Source organism: Lichenostomus cassidix, chromosome 1Aa, assembly GCF_008360975.1.
Source record: "Lichenostomus cassidix isolate B80296 chromosome 1Aa, HeHo_3.0, whole genome shotgun sequence".
Taxonomy (NCBI): domain Eukaryota; kingdom Metazoa; phylum Chordata; class Aves; order Passeriformes; family Meliphagidae; genus Lichenostomus; species Lichenostomus cassidix.
Window position 1 is genome coordinate 3,630,752 of NC_139480.1, and position 24,539 is coordinate 3,655,290.

At 43.5% G+C, this 24,539-nt stretch overlaps 1 protein-coding gene across 2 annotated transcripts in view; it reads right to left on the minus strand.

Moving 5' to 3' along the window:
- Positions 1–724: 724 nt before the first annotated feature.
- The window catches only part of PRKCQ (protein kinase C theta), a 51,669-nt gene continuing 27,854 nt past the window's right edge, over positions 725–24,539 (minus strand). For both annotated transcript variants that reach the window (XM_085082356.1, XM_085082345.1), the window contains exons 12-19: positions 23,409–23,584; positions 20,148–20,321; positions 11,532–11,623; positions 9,972–10,034; positions 5,834–5,972; positions 3,103–3,291; positions 2,360–2,488; positions 725–1,701 (exon numbers count right to left, since the gene is read on the minus strand). In XM_085082356.1, coding sequence (XP_084938482.1) covers positions 1,546–1,701; positions 2,360–2,488; positions 3,103–3,291; positions 5,834–5,972; positions 9,972–10,034; positions 11,532–11,623; positions 20,148–20,321; positions 23,409–23,584 — 1,118 coding nt within the window. In that variant the 3' untranslated portion in view covers positions 725–1,545. The remainder of the gene's footprint in view (positions 1,702–2,359; positions 2,489–3,102; positions 3,292–5,833; positions 5,973–9,971; positions 10,035–11,531; positions 11,624–20,147; positions 20,322–23,408; positions 23,585–24,539) is intronic.

Consider the following 24,539-nt stretch of genomic DNA (forward strand, 5'->3'; position numbering starts at 1 on the left):
AGCACTGGCATTAAAAAAATTCATGTTAACCATTCTAATTAAACACAATGACCAGCTCCACAAACTGTGAGCACAGATGCCCCCTCCTGCATTCCATACAGCACAAACAAGGATTTCATCAGAGTCACTGGATTGAAACCTTTCTCGGGTGTTCTGCTCTTCTTGTCATCTTCAGGCACTTCAGCTCTTGCTCCTGCTGGATTCTGTGCCTGCAGCCACTGCCAGTGAGATCCCAGCACTGCCTGCAAGGCTGCATTCATCCCCTTGGGAGATCCAAACCAACAGCCTAGTGCAGCAGAGCCAGGAAGGCACCTCTGAAGGGAACCTGATTTTGGGGTAACTCACCTCCTAGAGCTTTCATTCTCCATGGACTGGAGGTTGATGCAACAAAGCTCCAAATGTATGTTCTTCAAATAGACCCAAACACCAACTTGGGTGACTGCTTAAGTCTAAGCTGTTACAGAAAAATCTTCTGTTTAAACTCTGACTTAATTTTCACCCAGCTTTTAACAGATATCTCAGTGACTGGGTGGTTTCACAAACCTCCAACCTCAGAAAACAGTGAACCTTTATTTAAAAGTATCCTGTGATGAAAGGATCATAGAAAATACTTTAGAGAAATAGAAAGTAAATCAACCTTTGCAGGGACCAGTTAGCACCCTTGAAGTGAAATACCCCAATTCTGTGACTGGAAGGCCAGTTTTACAATGCTTAAGCAATGGTTTTAGGATAAAATGCCAGAACGCTCCATCCAGATCTTGCCCTGAGTCTGGTGTGTAAGAGGACACTTAAAGCTTTAGAAGAGGGTTCTTGAAGCATTCTGCAATTTCCAACACTTCCTGCTTGGGCACTAAGTGTAAAATACTGGTTTTCCATACTGATCTTGGCACTTCCTATGGAGATGATCCATTGAGATGTACAGATGGTGGAATGGGCACCTGAAAAGTCTCTTTGTCCCAGTGGAGCACAATTAAATCCTAACACCTGTGAACAGCATTTTTAAATGGTGTAGGGAGCAAATTTCTTGTTCAAAGTTGTGCACACAGAGGTAATTCTGCACAGGTGTGAGAGGAGGTTACCAAAGCATCCAACCTCAGTCTTCCCAGATACTCTCAGGCACTGAGCAAACCACTTTTCCTTCAGAAGAAGGTGGGTCTGGGTCAGAGTTGCAGATGTCTGCGATTTCTGCACTGACTTCACCAGAAACTCAAATAAACTCATTTTTCCTGACAGAGAAACCTGTTGGCTGCATGTACAAGTAGTGGGGAACAGGTTTTGGCACCTCCTCACTTTCAGATGCTCTCAACCTCAAGAACATAGAGAAGAGAGACCAAAAGGTACCACAAAGAAACTTTTATCATCAATGAAGAGTGGGCTGGCATCTGCTATGGACTGCAGTAAGTCAGAAGCCTCCAGGCATGGTACAAACTTTCACTGAGGTGCTTTTTTTCTGGAAGGTTCTTGATAAAAATAACCATGCACAATCTTCAGTTGACAAAGTGTGACTCAAACTCATTACAGAGAATTCCTTCGGTAAGGCAGATCTCAGGAAAATATTTTCTCCATTTTAGGGTTCACAAAAGAGAAGTTGCTGAACATATTTTGGTCCATGCTGTTAATCAGTGCTCTGTCGGCACAGGACAGTCTGGGTTTTTCATTTAGGAATTCCTTGTCGAAGTTGCTACAGTCACTTGGAGATTTCTTCAGGGAAAGGGAAAAAAAATTATGTCAAACCACTAATAGTCAGATCTTCATTACAATGGTGCTGGCCCTATCAGAGTGTTTTCTAGGGGCTCAGCTCAGCCTTTAGTTGGGAGCCAGTAAATATAAATATTGTAAAATATTGTAAATATTGTAAAAATATAAAAAAATATATGAGGCTGTGATCCAGGAATTCTGCCAGGCAGGGATGTTACAACTTTGCAACATGGCAGACTGAACCCATCAATGGAATAACACTTGTGAAAGACTGTAAAATGAAAGTACGATGTGCATGTCAAATTAAATTCTATTATTCTCATTAATAGGACCTAAAAAATTTAATAGGACTGTTATTAACAGCTGGAATTATTCTGACTTAGCCATACATCTGGTTCCTGAACTGTTTTACCTTTAGCAGCGCAATGAAAGATAATCCCTTCAGAATGGGCTGTAGTTATGTGGTGAAGGGAAGGTGTTATCCTGCTGCAGTAATTGTGAAAGCGATCAGAAATTTATGGTTTCTCAGGTGTGGGTGTGCCAGGCCTGGGCTTGCAGCCACCACAAAGCAGTAGGTGTGAGGATCAGGTCAGGAAACCAGCAGAAATGCACAGTTTAGAAGACCTGAGATGGGTGGAATTGAAAGAAAATCCATCCTTACCACTCTTGGTTTGAAAGGAGGCTCCATCCTTCTTTCTTCTAAAGCTTCCCAGTTGATTTCCCGGAAAAAGGCGTGCTGGCGGATGTTCCCTCTTGCTCCCAGCCTCCTCTCAGGCTCTCTTACAAAAAGCTGGAATGTTGATTCCATAGGTTAAATTCTCTGCTGATAATACAGGCATTAAGCAGGGTGGAATGTGTAATTATCCAGAGTGCAATGAGAAGAGCCCATAATGGAGAAAATGCTGGGAACTTTTTTCCTAAACAAGGAAGTTTACTGATTGATATAAAGATGATTATTATCTCTAACCCTGAGAGAATACAGGCTGCCTGTGCAGAAAGATGGCAGCATGTGTCCCAAAAATAGATATTCAACATCTCAGCCTACTATAACCCTTAGTTTGAAGTGTCTTTCCCAGGAGCTAACATGTCTTGCACCTTAGGGACTGCTCTGCAAAGAAACTGATCTCTGCTGGTGCCTGGTGCCCTGTCAGGAGCCATCATCACAACTCAGGAGAAAGAAGACACAAAAATCTCCATATGACCTAGGTCAGGTGTGGCTTGATGCCCACAGAAAAGACAGTGACTCTCCCTGGTCTTATCACACTAAATTTTTCTCTCCACAACAGCTGAAGATGACAACAGATGAAGATGACAAATCAAAGATGACAACAGATGAAGATGACAAACCGAAGATGACGACAATTCTGGCAAAAAGACTTTCATTAGATGGGTGGTGAGTCTTACCTTCACCAAGATGTCCTTTGCATCCTTGTCCAGCCAGCGAGGGTAGAATGGATTATCCATCCGGATGGACTGGAAAAGCTCCTCTTCATCTTGGCCATGGAATGGGGATTGGCCAATGAGCATCTCATACAGGAGGACACCGAAGGACCACCAGTCGACAGAGGTGTTGTACTTCTGCCCCAGCAGTATCTGCCCACAAAGAGGAATGACAAAAGCAGAAGGAAAATGTCTGACGTGAGTTTTTCAACTTCAGAAGGGTGGCCAGACTATGGCCTGGCAACAGCTGCTCTGCAGAATGGGGTAGCAGAGGTTTCAAAAACCAGAGAGATCTCAAATGTAAAAGGTGACATAAGTAATTTTTAACCTGCTCTCCGAGGGTTCACATAAAGCTTGTGAAGTCCAAGGAGACAAACAGTAAGGCATTAGCATTTTGGGATTTATTTGAGTCACACAAGCTGAATTTTAGAACTGCAGATGTGGCAGCACGAGGGTACTTTAGGAGCATCGGTCAGTTAAAATGGTGTGGATCTACCCCAGAAAAGTCTTCCCCAGGAAAAATGTGAAAGGGTTAGCTGATGTGTCTTCTTGAGACCAACTGAGTTTCAGGTGGAGGAATGGGAATCTGTCCTCAGTCAGTCCATTGGTTTGTGCCTTTCAGTGTCATCATAAAGTGACATCCAGAGTGGGGTCAGCTGGAATGATGACCTCCCCAGGGTCTGAAGGACCATCACCAAGTTCTCCAACTTCCTCCCTGGAGAGGCAAAATTAATCTCACCTGCCTTTAGATATCAGTTGTGGAGATGCCCAGAGCTGAACCAGTTATCATTAGCTCCTTTTATAGCCAAGGAGGGAAATTAACTCAGTTTTAAATATCCAGATAAATATCTACCTGCTGTAAAATACAACCCCTATTTGTCTCCTTTCATTCTCAAAGAGCCTAAAAAACTAGGTCAAATATAGATGTTTACATTGCAGATGTCTAAAGGTTCACATGAAGATTGTGGTGTGTAGGATTCTTATCAGAATTTTAGAGCTGTAGAAGGGAAAAATTCACTTTAAGGCACAATCTTTACCCTGGAGCCCACATTTGCAATGGGATGCTCTAGACCACATCTATCTCCAAAAGAGGAGATCCAAAAACGACAAAAAAGAGATTTGAATATATAATGTAATATATACAGTGAGTTCCACTTAGAGCCAAAAAAAAAAAAACCAGCAAGACTCCCTAATATATTTTTTCTGGATCACTTACAAACAAAATCATCCTGACCTTTCCTTCTGAAAAGAGAAATTATTTTTATAAGACTTTATATTTTAAAGTCTAAAGTGTCTGGAAAATGTAATTAAAGTGTTTTATGGCAGTTTATTTATTTCATTTGAAAAAAAAAAAGGTTTCTTTCATTTGAAATTCCCTGGGAAAAAAATAAACTCAGTTTAATTTCAGGTTGTCTTTTTTTTTTTTTTTTTTTGGTCAGGTATTTTTTGAAATGAAAAAAAAAATTGTTTGTCTACTGACCCCAAACCCCTTTATTTGCACGGCTGTGACCAAAGTGCTGGGTCTATAAAAAATTACAGTAGCAGCTGCAGTGAAATACTGACAGAGTCCAGTGCTCCTGCCTGTGGCAGGAGAGATGATCCATAAACTCTAGAAGTGCTTTCAATTTAGAGGTAAAATGTTTTATATGCACTCGTTGAATCCCTAAAATAAACATGGTGCAGAAATAAAACTCTGAGCTATTTCAGTTTTTTCTATAAAATAAAATCACAGATAATGGATCAACACTTGGCTATCTTTTTTTAGGAGCGACAAATGGCATTTTTTTTCCTTAAATAAAAGCATATTGAAGTGGAATAAAAGACAATTGCAGCTTGATTGCAGAGCACACTTACACCCATTTTTAGGCAATAGAAACACAATTGATTTGAGGAGACCCTTGAGCCAATACTGGCGTAACCTCAGCCAGAATCGAGCCCTTAGTGCACAGTGAAGTATCAATGAATTATAGTAGAGTGGAAAAAAAACCCTAAAGGCTTTGACAGCTATTTGGAAAGTACCAATATCCATCATGAAAACCCTAAAATTACAAAATGGGATCTTGAAAGGTAAATAAATGGATTTCAGACTGATGTCAGACATGATGCATGGATGACTTGTAGGTTTTTCTCTGAGCTAAGAAACATTTTCTTTGGCCACCTAATTAGTCAAAGCCTCTCCATAGTAAGATCTATCATTGTGTGAAGTCATCAGGTTAAGGGAACTTTCTCTTTTCTGGAGGGATCTAGCTCAAAACACCCACATTTCCTAGGGGAAAAAAAAAAAACAAAAACCAAGTTTCTTTCTGGTTAAAAGTGGGAAGAAATAAGGGAAAGGACACAGTCAGCCTTCCTCATGCTGTGTCTGAATTTCAGGACCTCTTGGAGTTTCTTTTACCATGGCTCAAACTGAATTTCCATTAAGCACTCTGTTTCTTGGTTTAAGCCAATGTCCCCTTGTTTCCCAGCCCCAAAAAATGCACCATTTTTTCCACTGAAAAATGAATTAGCCAAAAATAAGCAATGCCAGACAGCAACACAAACTCCTCCGAGTCAAGCTGAAATCCAGTTTGTGGCCTGGAACTGCTCCAAACTAGGTCATTACTCTCTGCAGCCTCCACCACTGCACAACAGTCACGTTTTAAGACATAATTCCTGTTCCTTAGCACCTGCTGACCTCCCTGTGCTCCACACCTACCTCAGGGGCAATGTAGTCAGGAGTCCCACAGAAAGTGCTTGTCTTCGCATCTCCAAACATGTTCTCCTTGCACATCCCAAAGTCAGCAATTTTGATGTGCCCCTCATTGTCCAGGAGGACATTGTCCAGCTTCAAGTCTCTGAGGAGGAAGAGAAGGAGATTTCCTTCTTTAAAGTGTTCCAGAAGCACACTAGTTATTTTAGCAGTTTAGACTTATTACACTTGTTCTCTGTCCCTAATGCAGTGCCTGCATGCTGGAATTACAAAGGAAGGCTGAGGGATGAATGAGGAGCTGCTCTCTAGGGCTTCAGTTTCACTCTTCCTCATTTATCTTGTCCCAGCACTGATTTGTTTGCTGGAGAAGACACAGAATCATGGAATCACAGAATGGTTTGACTTGGAATGGACCTTAAAAATCACCCAGTTCCATCCCCTGCTATGGGCAGGGACACCTCCCAGTAGACCAGGGTGTTCCAAGCCCCATCCAGCCTGGCCTTGAGCACTTCCAGGGATCACATCACCTGAGACACCTTCTAAAAGTTGTTTCCTTCAAGGATGCTGTCCTAGGTTGTAATCTAGGTGTATTTATTGTTCTACTACCACAAGCTATGGGCCATTAGCTGTTATCTCCTGCTATGACTCACCCCTGATAACACTTAATGAGCAATCAAGAAGCCAAGCATGACTCATGGATTTATGTCATCCTATTGTGAGATGCTCCACCCAGGAGGGAGGAGCCAAGCATTCCCACCTGGATATAACCTGGCTTTGAACTGCCCAACAGTTTTGAACAGCTCTGTCTACTGGGTTCCTGGAGGACAAGAGCTACCACTGGACCTTCAGGTAGAGACCAGACCTTCCACAGGATCACTGCTTCAACTAAGTTACTTCACATGGACTACTACCACCACCCTAAAAGGGTGGCAGGTTGTATCTGCCTCTGTCAGTGTTTTTCCTTGCATTATTTCACTTATTTTTAATTTTCCTATAAAATATAATCCTGACTTGCAATATCCCACTGGCTTGTTTTCAAACTAATACAGATGCAGAATAGTGAAGCTAAGAAGGGCTTTGTGCCAGCTGGTGTTTCTGCCCTAACACAGCCAGGAGAACGAGAGCAGGCAGTGACCAGGGAATTTTCACTCTCTTCTCTGGGAATCTCAATATTCTCTCTGAAGCTGCTGCCAGATCTCCCTCCTAGCACAGGCTCTACAAATGTTGCAAGATGTAAGAACCCACAAGCCCTGCAGAGGGTCAGAACCATCCCAGGCATCAGCAGAACCTCCAGCACCTTCTCACCCCAGGGTTTACAAAGCCCTTCACACTCAGCTGCCAGGCTGCTGTCGGAGGCTTCAGGCTCTGAGCTACTCTGGGAAGCAAAGAGACCAGAGAGAGGAAGAAAACAAAACTGCACAGAGAAGGAAATAAAAGCAAATGAGCTGATGAATCATGACCATTGATGGAGAACAAAGAGTGGCCCTCAAGTGGGAACTAACACTGTAAAGAGAGAAAAGCTTGCAAAGACAAAAAGGAAAAAGGCAGAAAGAAAGGAAGGCTGGCATGGTTTCTATGCTATTTTTCTTAAATCTTACCTAAAAGTTTTGTTTTTCACTGAGATAATGACTCAGGTAAGATGTTTGGATCAATGATGCTGCATTTAACCTGGTTTGTGGGTAGAATTTGGGTCACCTGGTCTGTGAGCACACATTCCTGCACTGCCTGGCTTAAGCTGCCAATCACTGCTCCCTCTCAGGGCTCCCAAAGCACCCAGGCACATTTGCTTGTACCCACAGCTGAGGAAAAACTGTTCTTTTTCAACCTCTGCTATTCATGGCCTACACACACTTTGGCCAAAAGGCCAAGCTGGATGGAGCTGATCCAGTGGGTTGCATCCCTTCCCATGGTGAGGGGGCTGGAAATTGGTGATTTTTAAAGTCCCTTCCAACCCAAATTCTGTGATTTTCCACATCTCAGGCAAGTGGCCTAACCATGAGGCTGCTGCACAGCCACCTTCCCACTGATAACTGTTTTTAAATGCTGGTTTTTTTTCAGAAATGTTCCTCAGAAAAGGTAATTTCTAATGCTTGTTGCTCATGAGATGATGGCCTGCAACTGCAGGAAAGATGACTCCCTCTTGCAAAGCTTCTTGTCCTGCTTGGACCAGGTCCTCATCAGTGCAGGGGACATTGTGTTTACACACTAAATTGTTGTCATGGGGCAATTGTTGGTTGCTGCAAGAATATGGCCCAAGACAAAATGGGAGTCATCAATCAAAGAGAAATACAGAGAAAACCAAGACATTTGCCTTCCAAGTAGCAGGAAAGTCATGTTGTCACAATTTCCAGCTGGAATGACTTATTTCAGTTACAACATTGAGATCAATCCTGGGCTGCCAGCACTGCTTTTATTCATCTGGTAGATCGAAGCAAAACAAAAAAACCCCATCACCTACAGTTTGCTTTCATTATTTTGATGAGTCTCAAACTCACTGGCTCCAGGGACTGGAGTTTCTGCCAAAAAACACCTCGGCTCATTCATTAAAATTGAAGCCAATGTTTCCAAACGTGGGTGCATGAGACAGAACAGCTGGATTCATTATTCTTACGACATCACAAGAGATGTAGTTTCAAAAATGATTTCTATCCACTTCCCTAAGTGCTGAGTTTGCTCTGACAGAGATACTGATGACTTTGTGTTCTCAATTGACCTTGTTGTCATTGTCTTCAGAGAAAAAGGGAAAAGAGAGTAGGACTGGTTAAACCTTTTGGTATCAGGCATTGAGAGAAAAGCACTATCACCAGCTTCTGGAATGAGATATTTCTTCCTATCCACATGCTACCCAATGCCCAGATGTCCCAATTTTCCCTCAATTCCCAAGGTTCCAGACTCTAATCACCCCCCCTCATTTCAGGAGGAAATGGGTCCCAAACACAGCACTGGTGTAGTGATTCCAAGTAAAAACGTGAATTATAAACAAAATGTCAGCATTAGCAGTCCTGCCATAAACTCACCATGTCCTGCAGATATTTTTAATCAGCTTTTCTGAGAAGACTGAGGAAAAATAACAGAAACAGCCAAGTGATTTGGGCACTTCAGAAAATTTTTCCCTTCACTCATTGAGAATAATAATTAGAGCCAGAAAGTTGCTGAGGCTCCAGAGATCATCTTAGCTTAATGCCACTGATATTGATCTCATGTTTATGCAATCACCATCATCAGTCAATAAAGACTATAAATGGCTCCCACATGAGCACTAATAAGAATCAAAGCTCGTGTTTTAAAGGGAGAATGGATTGTGAGCAAGCATTCCAGCGTTTGCTCTAATGTTCACACTACATGACAAACACTGAAATAAGCTCATTTTGGGTTCAGCAAACATCATTGCTGTAGTGAGCTTTCTCATTTGTTTGTGACAAGTTATTTGCTTTCTGCTTTTAAAGGAGGCTGCAATGTGGTAACTGAATTTTGCTACGAAGATGAGCTTGACTAGAGCTCCTCAAAAATTCAGTTCCTCCTTTCAGCCACGGGAAATCAGACTGTGGCCTAATTTCTGGTAGAAACAGGCACTTTTCATACATGTTTTAACACAGGTTTGACAAACCTAAAAATGCCCTCTTGCTCTCTGCTAACTACAAGAAGAACTTGACAGACAGCCCAGAGTGATGATGGTGAGATGAATCCAATCTCCCCACAGAATTGTGCACAGCAGGCCTATTGATAACCCAAAATTAAGATACATCACTGTCTCCCTGCTGCTGTTACTTGAGTTGAGCTTGTCACCACTGTCCCAGGGTAACCAGCACAGAAAATTTACCAAATTTCTCGTGTCTGACTTGAACTTATATGTTGAAAACTTCCAACAAGGTGCCTATACTGGGTGCTGTATGGATGACTCCGTGTAAATGCATGCAAGGGTTTGTTTTAATGTTAACTGAAATAGAACTATGTTCTTAAAAAGGCCTCAAAACTGCCTTTTCAACACTTTCTCTTCAAACTCTGTAAAAGGGAAATCTGCAGAGAAATGCAAAGCCAGTAATTACAGCCAAGAAACAGCCTCTCCATTGCCATTAGAGCTCACAAGGAAACGCTGAAAAAGTTTAGCATTTAGCATATTAATTTCATTAAAGAGTAAAATTACCTGTATATTATGCCCTTGGAATGGAGGAACTGGAGCCCACAAATGATTTCAGCAGCATAAAACCTGAGTGATGGAAGGCACAAGTTAGAACAGGAGCTTCCCAAAGGCATTTCCTACTGGACCCAAAAAGATGGAAACTTCGTCTCCACAAGAGCCAAAATATCATTAGGTTCCCAGAAGGTTTGGAGTGTCTCCAGAAGGCTTGGGGTGGCTGTGTTTTACTGATGGGTGATGTGAGATTCCCAAAAACAGGTGGGAATCTGAGATGGGGAGCACAGATAGACTCCCCAGATTGTCAAACTGCCCTCTTCCCTGCTCAGATTTATGACTTGATTTTCATAGAATCATAGAATTCTGGAATCATTTAGGTTGGGAAACACTTCTGAGATCACTGAGCCCAACCATTAACCCAGCTCTGCCATGGCCACCACTAAACTGTGTCCCCAAGTGCCACATCGACACCTTTCTAGAACACTTACAGGGACAGTGATTCCACCACTTCCCTGGGCAGCCTGTTCCAATGCCTGACCACACTTTCAGTGATGAAATTTTATCTAATTTTAAAAGCTTATCCATAATATGGGCTATCTAGCAGCTCGGTGGCCTTTCTCTGGAGCTTTTTTTTAGGTTGAAGTCTTTCTTCTCAGCACATTTTTACCCAAAGAGCAGCACCACATCCTGCTGCAAAGAGGCAGCATCAGTGTGAAGAATGAAACCCAGAAGGGAATGAAACCAGAGGATCATATCCCCCTCCAATGGGGCACAGCTCTGCTCCCTCAGTCTTCAATGCATTGGCCCTTAATTCTGAACATTCCAATGCTTTTGAAAAAAAATAATCAAACACTGATTTAAATGACGGTGCGGGTTTTTTATTATTAAATTATTAAATAAAAAATAATTCCTACAGTAGTTTCAATATTGACTTTCAAAATACCTTTTGCTTGCAGAAGGATTAAAAGCACCTTTCATTTATTCTAATTCTTCTATTTACTTTAATCAAAGCTAAATACATTTTTAATTCTCCGTGGGTGTATTAATTTTTTGTTTAAATTTACCTTTTGTCCTTTTGATAGGTTTTCCCCACACCTCCTTGAACTTTAAAGGGAAATAAGGGAAAATCCCATTAATTCTAACAAACAGAAGCTTCACCTCTGAACACTGGGCTTGGAACCTCAGCTTAAGCAGGTCCTGCATCTTGGCTATAGAGTGGTGTGAAAAAGCAAAGTCATGTCTGACTGAAATCAGCTGTGTGGATGGAGTCTATAAATCTGTGGGAGGGAAAAGAGGATGGGAAGGGACTCACTCCAAGTCCTTCACTGAGTTGAGGTGATGATCTGCATGGCTTTGTTGAGTTTGGAGACAGCAGGGATAGAGAGTGACTCTGCCTCCAGCACAAACATCATCCCCACTTTGCAGCTGGGCAAGATAAGGAGAGGTCAAATAATCTGCCCAAGGCTTCCTCTATAGGACAGCAGCAGAGCTGGGAATAAAATCAAGTTCCCAGTTTGGTTCTGTCTCATGTGCACCCTGAGGGCCCAAAGGCAATGATAAATATCTTACGTGGCTCTGGGAAGGTCGAACTTATGGCAGCTCTGGATATGGAACATGAGGTCTCCTCCATTGAGGTATTCCATCACAAAAAAGAGGTTTTCCTAGAGAATGAGACAAGGTGAGAATAAATAAGGAGTGAGGAAGAGCGAGGTAAAAGTTTATATATTAAAAAAAAAAAAAATCCAGCCACTCAGAAAGCAGTCAAAAAAGAGGAAGGAAAAGATTACTGTGAGGGTTTTGGAAATAAAGCAGTTTCTTTTTTAGATTACTCATTTCTCCTCTTGGTTCTCTAAGCCCATACTCACACTCCCTGCTCTGATTTCTATAAACACCATTATTAAACATTGCAAAGCCACTTAATAACCAGCTGGGGCTGTGGATTTTTACCAGCTGAACTCCATGCTCATAGAAAGGGGTCAGTAACTCTACTGTGCCTGCACAGCAGAAGGACAGATGGACAGACTCCTCATGGCAGTAGTGGGAAGGCAAAAAGCACTGCCAGGTCTCCTCTGGTCCCCATCCCAGTGCATTGTCCATCCACTGGAGTGACCTCAAGCTGGTGTCACCTGCATTCCTAGATATCTTCTGTGGAGACACCTGGGTCTGACTTTTTCAAGTTATCAGAGATGCCAGCCAGATGCACCAATTTGTTTTAAGCACACACTTCATTTTAAACCTGAAGTCTGCTCTGTGTAACTTGCTGGTGGGAAAATTAATGAATTAGTCATATTTCTGGACACACGTTCAGGACTTGCATGTCAGAGAAGCCTGGAAAAAAGTCCAGATCTTGTTTCCAGTTGCATGCAACCATCAGCTGTTTGACCAGGGCAGTGAAAAACTCTCCTCCTGGTACACAGAAATGATGGAATCTCTCTCTATAATGAGCAGCACTGATCACTGAGGGTTCTTTTCCAATCCTTGCTATAGAATCATAGAATAGTTGAGTTGGAAGGGACCTTAAAGACCACTCAGTTCCAATCCCCTGCCATGGGCAGGGACACCTCCCACTAGACCAGGCTGCTCATATACATGACACTGATCCTCTCACAGCTTCATCAGCCCAAACTTCACCACCAGAACCCTGCAGAACCTGGTTTATGTCAATCCCTTCCACGCTGAATTGTACCTACAAAGCAGAAAGGGCACCTTTTTCTGGAGGAAGGGCATCTGCACACTGAGTTATGCTCCCAGTTTAAACTTCTGGTTTGGGAATCTCATCTTTTGTGCATAAAAGCAGGAATAAAATAAAATGGATGCAGTATTTTTTCCCCCTCAAAAGCCTCTCTCTGTTCCATAAACACCTGAAGTCAGTCATCTCTAGGCTATGCTATAAAGTTTATAAATATCTTCCCTGTGTTGCCTATTGCCCATTACATTTTTTTCTGGGGGAAAAATAGAGTTATTTTCACTTATATTTTTAACATTTGAGGACTTTTTATCCATGAGATCTAATGTAAGTATCTCTGGCAGCAAGCCAAGAGCTGGCTATGTTAAAAAACCACAAAAGTGCTTGTTCCTTTCAAACAACAGCTGTCTGCTCTAATTTGTGCAATTTCTTTAGCCAGATCCTCTTAATTACAGCACTCTTATTTAAATGGACTCACTGGAAACCCCACCTGTCATGCAACAAGCTCAAAGCCAGATCTGCCCTCCTGGGGAAAGAATACAAATTCTGTCACTAAACCAAATGGGTGCAAGTTTTCAGGGTGAAGTTCTTGCACCTGCAGGGGGCTGTGTGTGTAAATGAACTCCAGCAAGTAAAAAGGCCAAAGATGGGAAATTTAGTGAAGAAATGTATAAATTTTGGAAGAAACATGAGCTCAGGAGCCCATTCAGGAAAATACTTGGACAGATGCACTTTGGGGAGCTACACAGGGAGGTGATGGGGTTTGGCTAAGAACAAACCAGCAACCACATGTGTCCTGCTGGGACTGAAGAAACCTCATGGCTCTTCAAATGGGCTAAATCCAGCTTCAGTGGGCTGGGAAGGAGAAAACCCCTCAGTTTCCCTGGAAAGCTCACTGATTTTGGCTACACCTGATCTCACATCTCTAAGTGTAACTTTCAGTCCATGTTTATTCAGCAGAATGAGCAGTCATGCTCTGTTCCTTCATGGATTTGAGCAACCATCTCCATGCACATATCTAACTGAACCCAGGGCTCTAACTTGAAACAGGGAACTGTGGCAGCATCCTTCTGCCATCTGAGGGAAGAGAAGGTAGACAAACCCTCAGATTAATTCACATCCAAATCTATTAACTCTGTTGCTCAACTGCCTTAAGCTATGAAGTCGGAGAATACAAATTTTAGGCATGATTAATACTGAAGTTTATGGTCTACCAGGTGCTATAGAGTGGTTCATAAACACAATTAAAAAGAGAGACAGCATCACTCTGACTTTCCTGCTCTGGGCCTTGGAAGTTCCCATGGCTTCTTGAGAAATGCAGATGTCTGGAATGGCTGATGGAGGAAAAATGGTTGAGGTCAGCCCTACGTCATTGAGAGTAGTGAGACTTAACCAAGCAGGGCAAAGTGCAACAGCTTATTGGAGTCAGCTCCCTAGGCCTGAGATCTGCAGAGCCATAGACCACATTAAAAATGGGAAGTGGCAAAACCCATTCTTGAAACCACTGAAAATTCAAGAGAGTGCAAGAGGTCAAAGGGGTAGAGTGGCACAGAGGACATTCTTGCAGACAAGCTCTAACCTACACTTCCTCTTGTCCTAGGAAAGTTAACTGATGGCTGCTGCCTGCTGGAGAGGCTCTGGAGTCTGTCAGCACTTGGAGCAGGGGAGGGAGGTTAAGTGTGTATCATCTGGTTGAAAATGTCCCTTCTCACTGTAGGGCAGCTGTATTAGATGACCTTTAAAGGTCCCTTCTAACCCAAACCACTCTGATTCTGAGATTCTCAAGGCTCTGTCATGCCTTTATCCTGTGCAGTGGTCCTGCCTGTGGAGGTTAAGCAAACAAGCAGGAATGCTGTTCCTCAGTGGTGAGACCCACACAGCTCTGCAGGAGGCTTGGACAGAGTGCTCTGTCCCTCTGCCTTGCAGAAAGGTGACAACTTGCTGACCACCCATGGGAGCATCCCTGGGTGGCAAATGCTCAAGCCAAACTTTTGGTCATAGTTCCAGACTCACACGACAGAACAGAAAAAATTTAGTCCCACAGCAGAGCTTGGGACCATCTTTTACAATCATACAGCTCAAGGAGGACTGTAAAGGCCCTTCCTGCACTCAGGGATGGACACTGTCCCTGGGTAGTTATGGAATCAGAAAAATTCTGATTTGGAAGGGACCCACCAAGAAGTCCAACTCCTGGCCCTGCACAGGACATCCCTGAGAATCCCACCATGTGCCTGAGAGCATTGTCTAAACACCTCCTGAACAAGCTGGCACCAGTTGTCTTGAGAACATCCATATGTCAACCATTCCCTACTTCTAGACCATCTTCCAGAGGCTTTCTCCATTGCAGCCCAGGGAAGAGGATAAACTCTTCTGTGGGAGGCTGAAGTGCTTCTCCTACAGCAGACAGAGCCCTACAACATGATGTTCTACAACACACAGACCTGGCTACTGAGTCCTGCACAAAATAACACAGCTCCTGCACACAAAATAACACAGCTCCCCAGTCCAGCCAGTCCTGCCAGGTGCTGAAAGCCTGGATTACTGCAAAACCTCAATTTCCTGCCCTTTCTGTGCCTGTGCTGAGCCAAGCTCCTCCCCACAGAGCCATCTGCTCCCTCTGCCTCCCCAGGACACGGCAGGGATGGAGTTAAACCAACCTGCTCTGCTGTGACTGCTGTGAGAATGAATAGTCACTATCAGAGATGCTTTCAACTTTATAAACAATGGGTATAAAGCAGGCAGCATTTAAATTGATCTTTTGAAGGTACATCCTCTAACAGGCTCTTAAAATCCTTTAACCAGCTGGAAGCCCTCCAGAGCACTTTTCTGCAGAGATTTTCAGATTTTGTTTTCTTTGCATTTTGAAAGCACTTGCATACATACAAATACACAATTTAGCACCATTTACTGAGGAGCAAAAATTCTTCTTCCCAGGGCTTCCAGGCGGATGAATGTTGGAATAATTAATGCTGCAGGACAGTGTGGTTTTACCTGTGCTTAGAGCAGTTACCCTAACAAATGGTGGAGAAAAAAAACATGGGGAAAGCTCCACATGCTGCATGCCAATGGAATTAACTAAGCCCTGGCCAAGAAAAAGGCTGGACATGATGCATTTCCTGCAGCCAATTCTGGTCTCACCTTTTCATGCAGCTCAGCACAGCCTGGGTGCTGATCCATGCTTTGGATCTATTTTATTTCAAGGGATAGATAGCTAACAGAAGCCTCTCAGCCTTTTCTACCACTCCCCTAAGAGTGTTGCAATCTCATCAGAGAATCCCATCCAGTGGGAAAGAGGGCAATGCACTCCTCACTGTGTTACTCCCATGAGGAACAGTTAGCACAGGGTTGCTCCTTGCTGGGAGGTGACTACAGGAATTCACCTGCACTGCTGTTTGCACCAGAGGAATCCAAGGTTTAATTCTGCTTTCTAGTTTAAAGACATTTTTCCCCCTCTTGTGTAGTATCAATCTATCTTCTGGAGATGGCAGCATTTCTTGCAGCTGCTCAATAGTCCAGTCCAGTCCCTGATCTCACTATTTATTCTAACCTTTGCACTGTCAGCATTTTTAACTGCATATTAAGCTGCTCATTTGGGATGCTCAGCCCATCTGCTTGGTACAAAGCACAGGAATATATTTATACACAGAAATAAAATGCATCTGTAGAGATAAAGGTGCAGACTTGGCTGACAATAGCTCCTTCCACTCGAGCTCTGGGATCCCAAGACCTTTACTCACACTCAGAGCAGACAGAGTCCATCACTCACTGATAAACTGAGTTACTATCAGCCCATGTCTTGCAAGAAGAAGTGGTTTTCCCTATCAGCGTCCAGCAGAATCTTGGAAAGAGACTAATTTCCTCAAGGCTAGAAAAAGATTTGTCTGAAGATTTGGGGATTAAAAAAAAAAAAAAATCAGACCAAAAACTAAACAAAAAAGTAGACAAATTCATGAAGCATAAATATTTTAGCAGCTGAAAAACAGGCAAAAAAATTTAATGTTTTTATTTCAAGAAGTCTTTTTTTTCAGAGTAAAGTGAAGCTAGACTGCAGATTTTTTGACATTTCAGGCAAAGTTGAATGCATTTTTGGCTGATTTTCGTCAGGCTGGACAATGTGTAGGCAAGGAAAATATGTGTATTGAATATGTCAGTCATCTATCATTTAAAAACCTCCTATTTGTGAGCTTGTCCTCCTCTTTTCCTGGCCAATGCCTTCCCCCTGTTCACACCACATGGGCTGACACCACCCAGAAGCATCTTGCAAAAACTTCATATATTTGATGTTATAATTACAGCTCCTCACACCTTCCCTGGCACAACCTTGTTGAAATCCCAAAGCTCTGCTGAGTTGCTGCTATTTCTGCTAAACCACGTTGAAATTTTGGCCAGGATTGAACAAGACCTTGCCAGTTTTCCTGCCTGTTGGTTGCAAGAGGCAAAATCCTCAGAGCTTCCTTGAAGACCCAAATTCTTTCTCAACTTTCCCATCAGCTGGTTCAAATTTGGCCTACTAGCCTTGAATCAGGTTCTTTTCAAGCTTGAAGTATTAGGAGGATGGATGGATTTTCCAAGCTGATGTATTATCCCAAAAAAACTAGGAGGATGAGCTGGGGCTGTTTAGGGGGTCCATGGCACAACCAGGCAGTGGAGATGAACACCCTACAAGTGTGAAATGCCAACCCCATGCTCTGATCCAGGGCAAAGAAATCCACCCTGCCCTCTGCAGCCAGCCAGACAGAGAAGAAAACTAAAATTGTGCTTGGAAAACAAAAAAATTCAAGGTTTGAAGTAACCGCTGAGGAGATATTTTAATAAGAAATCTGAAAATACTCACGGAAAACAGAGCCTAAGAATTTTCAAATTAGGACCCCACTCCCTATTTACAATTCTTTTCTCCTTCCTGCCAGTGTAAGAGATTTTTCACTCAGTATTAAGCACGTGAGGGCAACAGAGCATGTGAAAAAGGCTCACCAGCAGGATGTTGAAAATATATAATACAACAATAAAGCAGAAAATAAACATTTCTGTAAGATTTTCTTTTAAATTGCAGTAAAGATTACTTCTCTTTCAGGTTGATATAGTCTTCTCTGTTGCTATTTTGTGCTACTAGTGAAATTGCCTCAAGATTTAATTTGCATTTAGGTAAAGGGTGTTGATAAAACTTGGTCAATGAAGTAAAGAAGCAGTTAGAAATAAAAGTGGCTTTCAAAAAGGGAAAGCCTATTTTTATGGCAGAAGACCAGTGAAATGCAAAAAAGAATAAAGCGTAAGGACTGGGATGCTAGCATTGCTTTGGCATTACTAATATTGGGATTTCACAGAATAATAAACATGTTTTTCCTCCTCTTTAACATAACATCATCCTTTTAAATTTAACACAGCAGAATAGCTCTCTGAGCTTATTGTTAAAATTCACACTATGTAATTATGCCAGCTGAATATCCGGATACAAAGATGACTGCAGTAAAATAAAACAGTCACATTCAAAAAGGAGATTGGGGAAAAAAACCCAAAAACCACCATGGGCATGCATTTATTTTCATGCAGTAAAACAAGACAAGTATTCTGAGTTTTGAAAGCACTGATCATTCAGACTCCACAGGAGTGAAGAGGAGCTTTAGGTGCCTACTAAAACCTGTCTGAAGGGCTGTCCAGATTTATATATTTGAGCAGTCACTCACTAACTGGGTTGAGGTGAGGAAGAAACTCATCCCAGAGCTCAGAGAGCTGTCAACAGATTATAGGACTTTTTTCCCCTCTGGAGACATGTGGAGTATTGAGGTCCTTGTTTTGCTGTAGGAATATTCCTGGTTTTAGTGTCCTTTGAAGAGACACTCAGCACCTGGAGCAGCTCAGGTAAGCCAAAGCACGAGGGATTCAGAAAGGCATTGTTTCTGTTTGAAATTAATTATCTATCCAGCGAAACTAGAAAACAAAAATTGTCAAATTTTCAATGTTAAAATCCATAGAGGGACTTCACACAGCGGTGCCTTGGCTTCTACCCATGGAAGGGGGGCAGGAAATAGGTGATCTTTAAGGTCCTTTCCAACCCAAACCATTTCATGATCCTAAAATGATTACTATAAAAGACATTACGACTGAACCACACTGTCCTTTGTGCCATGAAAGACCATCCAGCTTGTCACAGCTCCCCTGGTCTGGGTGATTTTCATGCATTGAGTGATCACTGCTGGCTGGTGAAGGTCAGAGGAGAAAAAACACAAGCTGAAATCAATCAGAGCCTGGGCAGCCACATTGCAGGTTCTCTCTCTGTGAACTTGGGGGAAAGATGGGGAGATCACACAACTCTGAAGTGGCAGTGATGGTTTGGGATGAGATGGATGGAGATTATTTCTATAAAATGGAGGGCAATACTGTGCTGCTGCCCATAAGTGTAGAAAAAGGTTGCCTGGGTGTTTGAGCCTGGAACGATGAATTTTTCAGGCACACATTGCTTTTCCATCCTTCAAGTTTTCCACAGCTGGAAGCACCTCCTGAAATGGTCAGTAAATCCCACCTGGATCCTGATATGACTCTATTTGGTCTCTACTCTTTTTGCCATGGTCTCATGAGGGAAGGAGACACTTGCATTCCTGCACTGCCTGAAAGCAGAGCTGCAGAGTGTCCCTGCTGTATTCATCCTGAACTTGATTTACAGCTTCCAAACCAGGCTGGAGCACAGACAACATGGTTCAGCTGCTGGCATCAGAGCTGTGACTTGTGAATATTTTATCTCTTCAATTAAATCTTGATTTTCTTTGCTTTTGGAGCTGTGGCATTTATATCTTCCTCCGAAAACTACTCCCCCCTCAAGTAGGGAGTGAATTTCTTTCCTTGCCAAGCAAGGATCCATTCCCAGGATGTATTATCCTCACTGTCAGTCTCAAAGGGGTTAAACATGAATGCCTGGGCTCAGTGTCACATTGCCTGAAGCAATTCCCAGACGTTCTCTGCTATGAATTTAACCTGTCTTTAAACAGGTGACACATCCCACAGATGACTGGGATGTACCACAGGGGTTATATTTGTTTCTCCTGACCCTGCAGAAGATTCTCTCACTGAACAGGTCCCAACCTCACACTGAGCAGTGGCTTGTGCCACCAAATCCTGGGCTGAGAAGGGACTGGGAGCATCCTAACAAAACCCTGAACAAGCAGCCATGAGACAGAGATGCTGTTTGAATTTGAGCTGAGAGCTATCAATCATCTCTCAGGAATGGTTTGAGTAGGTTGGACAGACAAAAATTCTCAAACTTCCATTGTTTCTTTCTACACCTTGTGTATGCTTTGGTGTTAAGACAATTGACTGTGGCTGTAGGAAAAGCTCTGGAAAGCTGATCAGCTGGTGGATGTTGGCACGTAGGACCATGAAAATAAATGTATTACTTAAATGTCACTTCAGTTTCACTCACCCCAGCAGGCTGAAGCGCTTCACCAAGTATCTGTGTTTTAGTAAAGCATTCTCAGCCTGTGGAAGGAAGTGGCAGATCCTTGTCTTACCTTGGTCTGGAACGTACAGAAGACATGAGTGAGGAATGGGTGCTCCCAAGCCAAGGAGAGGACTCTCTTCTCCACCATCGTACACTCAACGTCATCATCCATCAGCACCACGTCCTTCTTCAGGGCTTTCACAGCAAAATACTGGTCTGTGCTCTTCAGCTCGGCCAGGAACACCTGAGGTGGAAAGAGCTGCTCAGAAAGAGGGATTATCTCCTCTCAGAACAGCCATGGGAGGGTGGGAGTTGAGCTCTGGGGAATTCACTCAGGTACACCCCAAACCCCCCTGATGTTTAAGGCACAATTCTGCCATTAAGACTTTGTAGACTTTGAGTTTGCTCCCCACACCCAGCATAGTTTTCTGAAGTTGAGCCCTGGGGAAGGATGAGAAGTTCTTGGCCATTACAGGAGCAGAGTCCTCTATGGACAGGACATGCCAGAGAGCCAAACACTTCTGATAGCAGAAACCATCCTCATGCAAATGCTCCTGAGATACATTTCCTGTTTTCTGACTTCAAATAACAAAACACAGAATATTGCTTTGTCAGCATTTGAAATGCAAATAGCCTGCACCAGATCCTCAGCAGCTGGAAAATTATGTCCACCAGTAGTTAGACTGGTTTTGTATCAGATGTCTTTCTCTCCTTCCTTCCAGTTTCCAGGTCTGAGCAAACAGGCTGGATGTCCCATGCTTCTGCTGGAGTTCTTCTCTGAGAATGGGCAAATACATCCCAGAGGAGTTACAACCTCTGTCTGTTTTTATAGGCAGGGAAAATGAGACCTGGGGTAGTAGAGCAGGGTTTTCTAGAGACCACAGAGCAAAGAAGTCTCTGCTGAAAGGCAATGACAGTCCTGATCTTCACACTAACAGCCTGTTGACCCTGTTTCTATAGACTGAATAAATGTGTAAGGCTCATCAAAGAGGTCTTTGAAGTTCTCTGCCAGACACTATTTACTGAGTAAGCTCAGGCATGTTTTAGTCCTGACAAAAGTTTTATTTACCCTTTTGGCTACTGCTGCATTTCACTTTGTAGCACCAGACAGAGAGTAGAGCCCAGAGCCTCCCTCTGTCTCTGCACTGAATGACCAGAAATGCTCACAGTGCTGATGCTGCAAGGCACCCTTTTTACCCTCGTTTTTGTGCTGGGCACTGCTCTCCTGGGGAAACTGGGAATGTGCTCCATTTGTGACCTCTGCTGTGACTTCCAAGGAGCAGGCAGGCAATGCCAGACTTCCTGCAGATGTGGTGGTGGGAGACATCCTCATGGATCTTCCCCCCAGCCTCCCAGGATGATGCAGAGCTGGAGAGAACCCTGAGCCACTGAGATCTGCAAACCCTGTCCCCTCTTTGGGGAAGTGAATCTCACTCCAAGCAAATGAGGGCATCAGGAGCGACACCAACACAGGAAACTTGTGGGTGAGTTTTTGTTGCAGAAAGGCATGAAATGGCCCATCCTCTGCACACCCACAAGGTGCACTTCTGCGATGCAGGAGGCTGCAGGCTTGGAGAGTCCATGTCAGCATGAGGGCTAAAACAAGGTACAGAATCTGCTTTAATTGAGGTGTTCAAGACTTGAATAGACAAACACCTGAGAAACCTCATCTCATTAGACCTGTTTTGAGGCATGGTTTAGATTAGAAGACCTCCAGAGGTCTCTTCCTTCCAATTAAAGTGTTTCTATGACATCTATGCTCTTGAGTCCAGGTTATTCTGGAATGTGCATTTTGGGGCATTCTGGTTTAGCTGTGAGATGTCTCAGCTCTGGTTCCCATGAAAAATGTGGACATGATGAGTAGACATGACACTTTCTAGTGAAAAATGTCCCTGTCCACTGAGTAGGAACCAGATGGTCTTTAAGGTCCCTTCCAAGCCAAACCATTCCATGATTCTATGATTTTCATGAAAAGTCAACGCAGGAAATATTTCACCAGTCTAAGAACTCTTTGTAGCAATTGCTGCTGATCATTTAGCAGGCAAAAAGCAGCTCTTTGTTAAGGCAGAGCTTCCCCCTTGGAAAGATGAGGGATGTGAGCAATGCAATACATAATGATACATCTTATTGGCTGTGAAAATACAATGGTGAGTTCCTCTGACATTGCTTCATGCAGCTTTGCACTGGCACTGAGTAACATCAGTCCCCTTCCAGGGGATATCTGCAACAAGGAGGAACAATCCACAATTCATCAAGATGAATGGATCCACTGAAAACAGGTGGTTCTTGTTTCAAAAGCACAAATTCTTGGCTGCTGCAAAATTTGCTTCGGGCTCCAGCACAGATCAGAGCTAGAAAAGAGCAGCTACTGTTCCCAGATGGGGACCTGCTGCTCTGGAGAGCAGAGCTGATCCACACTCAGCTTCTCAGCTCATACTCCCACCTCTCTAAGAAGAGTGACAGCACAGAGACTTTTCCCACCAGCTCTCTGGGGATATCCAGGACCTACCAACCTGCAGAGAAGGGAAGTTGAAGCTTTTTCTGGGGCTTTCCTCTCCTGTCATGGGCAGTCATGAGACAGCAACCAATGGGACAGAGAAAAGGAAAAGGCCAGGAGAGGATGGAGTTCAAGATTCAGCCATACCAAAGCAAGGACTCTTTGAAGATTTGGAGATTTATCAGCCATAATGTGGCAGCAGGACCAGGGCAGTGACCTGTACTGGGCACTGGTGAGGCCACAACTCAAATCCTGCATTCACTTTTGGGTCCATCACTAAAAGAAAGACACTGAAGGGCTGAGGATTGTCCAGAGAAGGGAATGGAGCTGGGGAAGGGTCTGGAGCACCAGGAGCAGCTGAGGGAGTTGAGGGGGGGTTCACTCTGGAGAAAAGGAGGCTCAGGGGGACCTTGTGGCTCTTCACAGCTGCTGACAGGAGGGGACAGCCAGGGGGGGTCAGGGTGTGCTCCCAGGGAACAGGGACAGGAGGAGAGGGAACAGCTTCAGGCTGGGCCAGGGGAGGTTAAAATGAGATATTAGAAAAAATTTCTTCACTGACAGAGTCAGGCATTGGAACAGGCTGCTCAAGGGAGTGGTGGAGTCACCTCCCCTGAAAGCATTCAAAAAAACATGTGGATGTGGCACTTGGGGACACGGTTTAGTGGTGGACTTGGCAATGCTGGGTTAACAGTTGGATGCAATAACCTTAGAGGTCTTTTCCACCTTAAATGATCCCATGTTTTTTGCTAAGTGTCCTATCAAAAAAGACGTTATTTAGTGCCATACAAAGCAACATGCAGATGTATGCAGTGGTGTCCCAGTACTGACACTTACCTTGCCAAAACTGCCCTTCCCCAGCATCTTGTGCAGGACAAAGTCTTCAATGGTCAGTTTTAGCTGCACTTGGTGCTCTTGCTTCTCCTGGGACTGTTCTCCCAAATCTGACTCTATGAGAGACTCCCCCTTCACTGTGCCCTCCACTGGACTCTCCCAGGAGATGCCTTGTGGCTCTGCAACACACACCAAAGCACTCAAATAGACCCCTGCAAATGAGTGGAAAATCCCTAGAACACTCACAGGTATTGTGCTGAGAGGTCTGAAAGGGTATTTCAAACAAATGGAAATGTGGTGGCCATGTCTAAGTGGATTGGCTCTGATCCCACACTGCTTTCTCTCCAGAGGAAACTTTATTCCAGTGGAAACTCAATTTTCTTCAGTGGCTTTTTTCCTTCTTTAGAAACCACTTTACAAACTGCTTCATCTCCCTTTCTGTTTTGTGGCACCAAACCCTTAATTTCTGGCCACCTGTCTTCTTCAGTCCTTCTTGCTGCTTGCCATTATGATGTGGTCCCATTTTTTCAAGGTCCTTCCAAAACTCTTGGAAAAGCTAGGTGGAAAGATGGGATGGCATTTCCATACTGTGTTCCTGCTCTGGATGTGAAGCATTCCAGATCAACCATTCCAGCTGCCCTGGAGTGGAATCCTTCAGAGTTTTTCAACAATCCAATAACTTGGATTTATAAGAACTTGCAAGAAATTTTGTCCCTCACTGGATTTATCCCATTGATGCAACTGTTGTAAAACTGGAAGAACACTACCCAGCAGACAAACTGACCCACGTGTGAAACAGATGTGAAACCATCTGGGGCTTTACTGATTCACATCAGCATAGCCAGTACTACTTGCAGAACACAACAAAAATAAGCACAGATGGGGACATCATTCATTTCTCCTTGGGGGCCAAAGGGTACAGTCTCTCATTTACCCTCCTGAACATCTGTTCTTGTATCATGGAGGGCTGTGACACCTAGATGAGCTCCTGGGTGAGTGAAGTGGAGATCTACCAACGCTTTTCAAAGCTATTGGAAGTCAACCTCCATTCAAAAATATGAAATCAGAAACAAAATTTGCCATGGTGATTAGAAGGATTATAAACATCCTATTTAGAGCTTGGTTTCTCTGTAA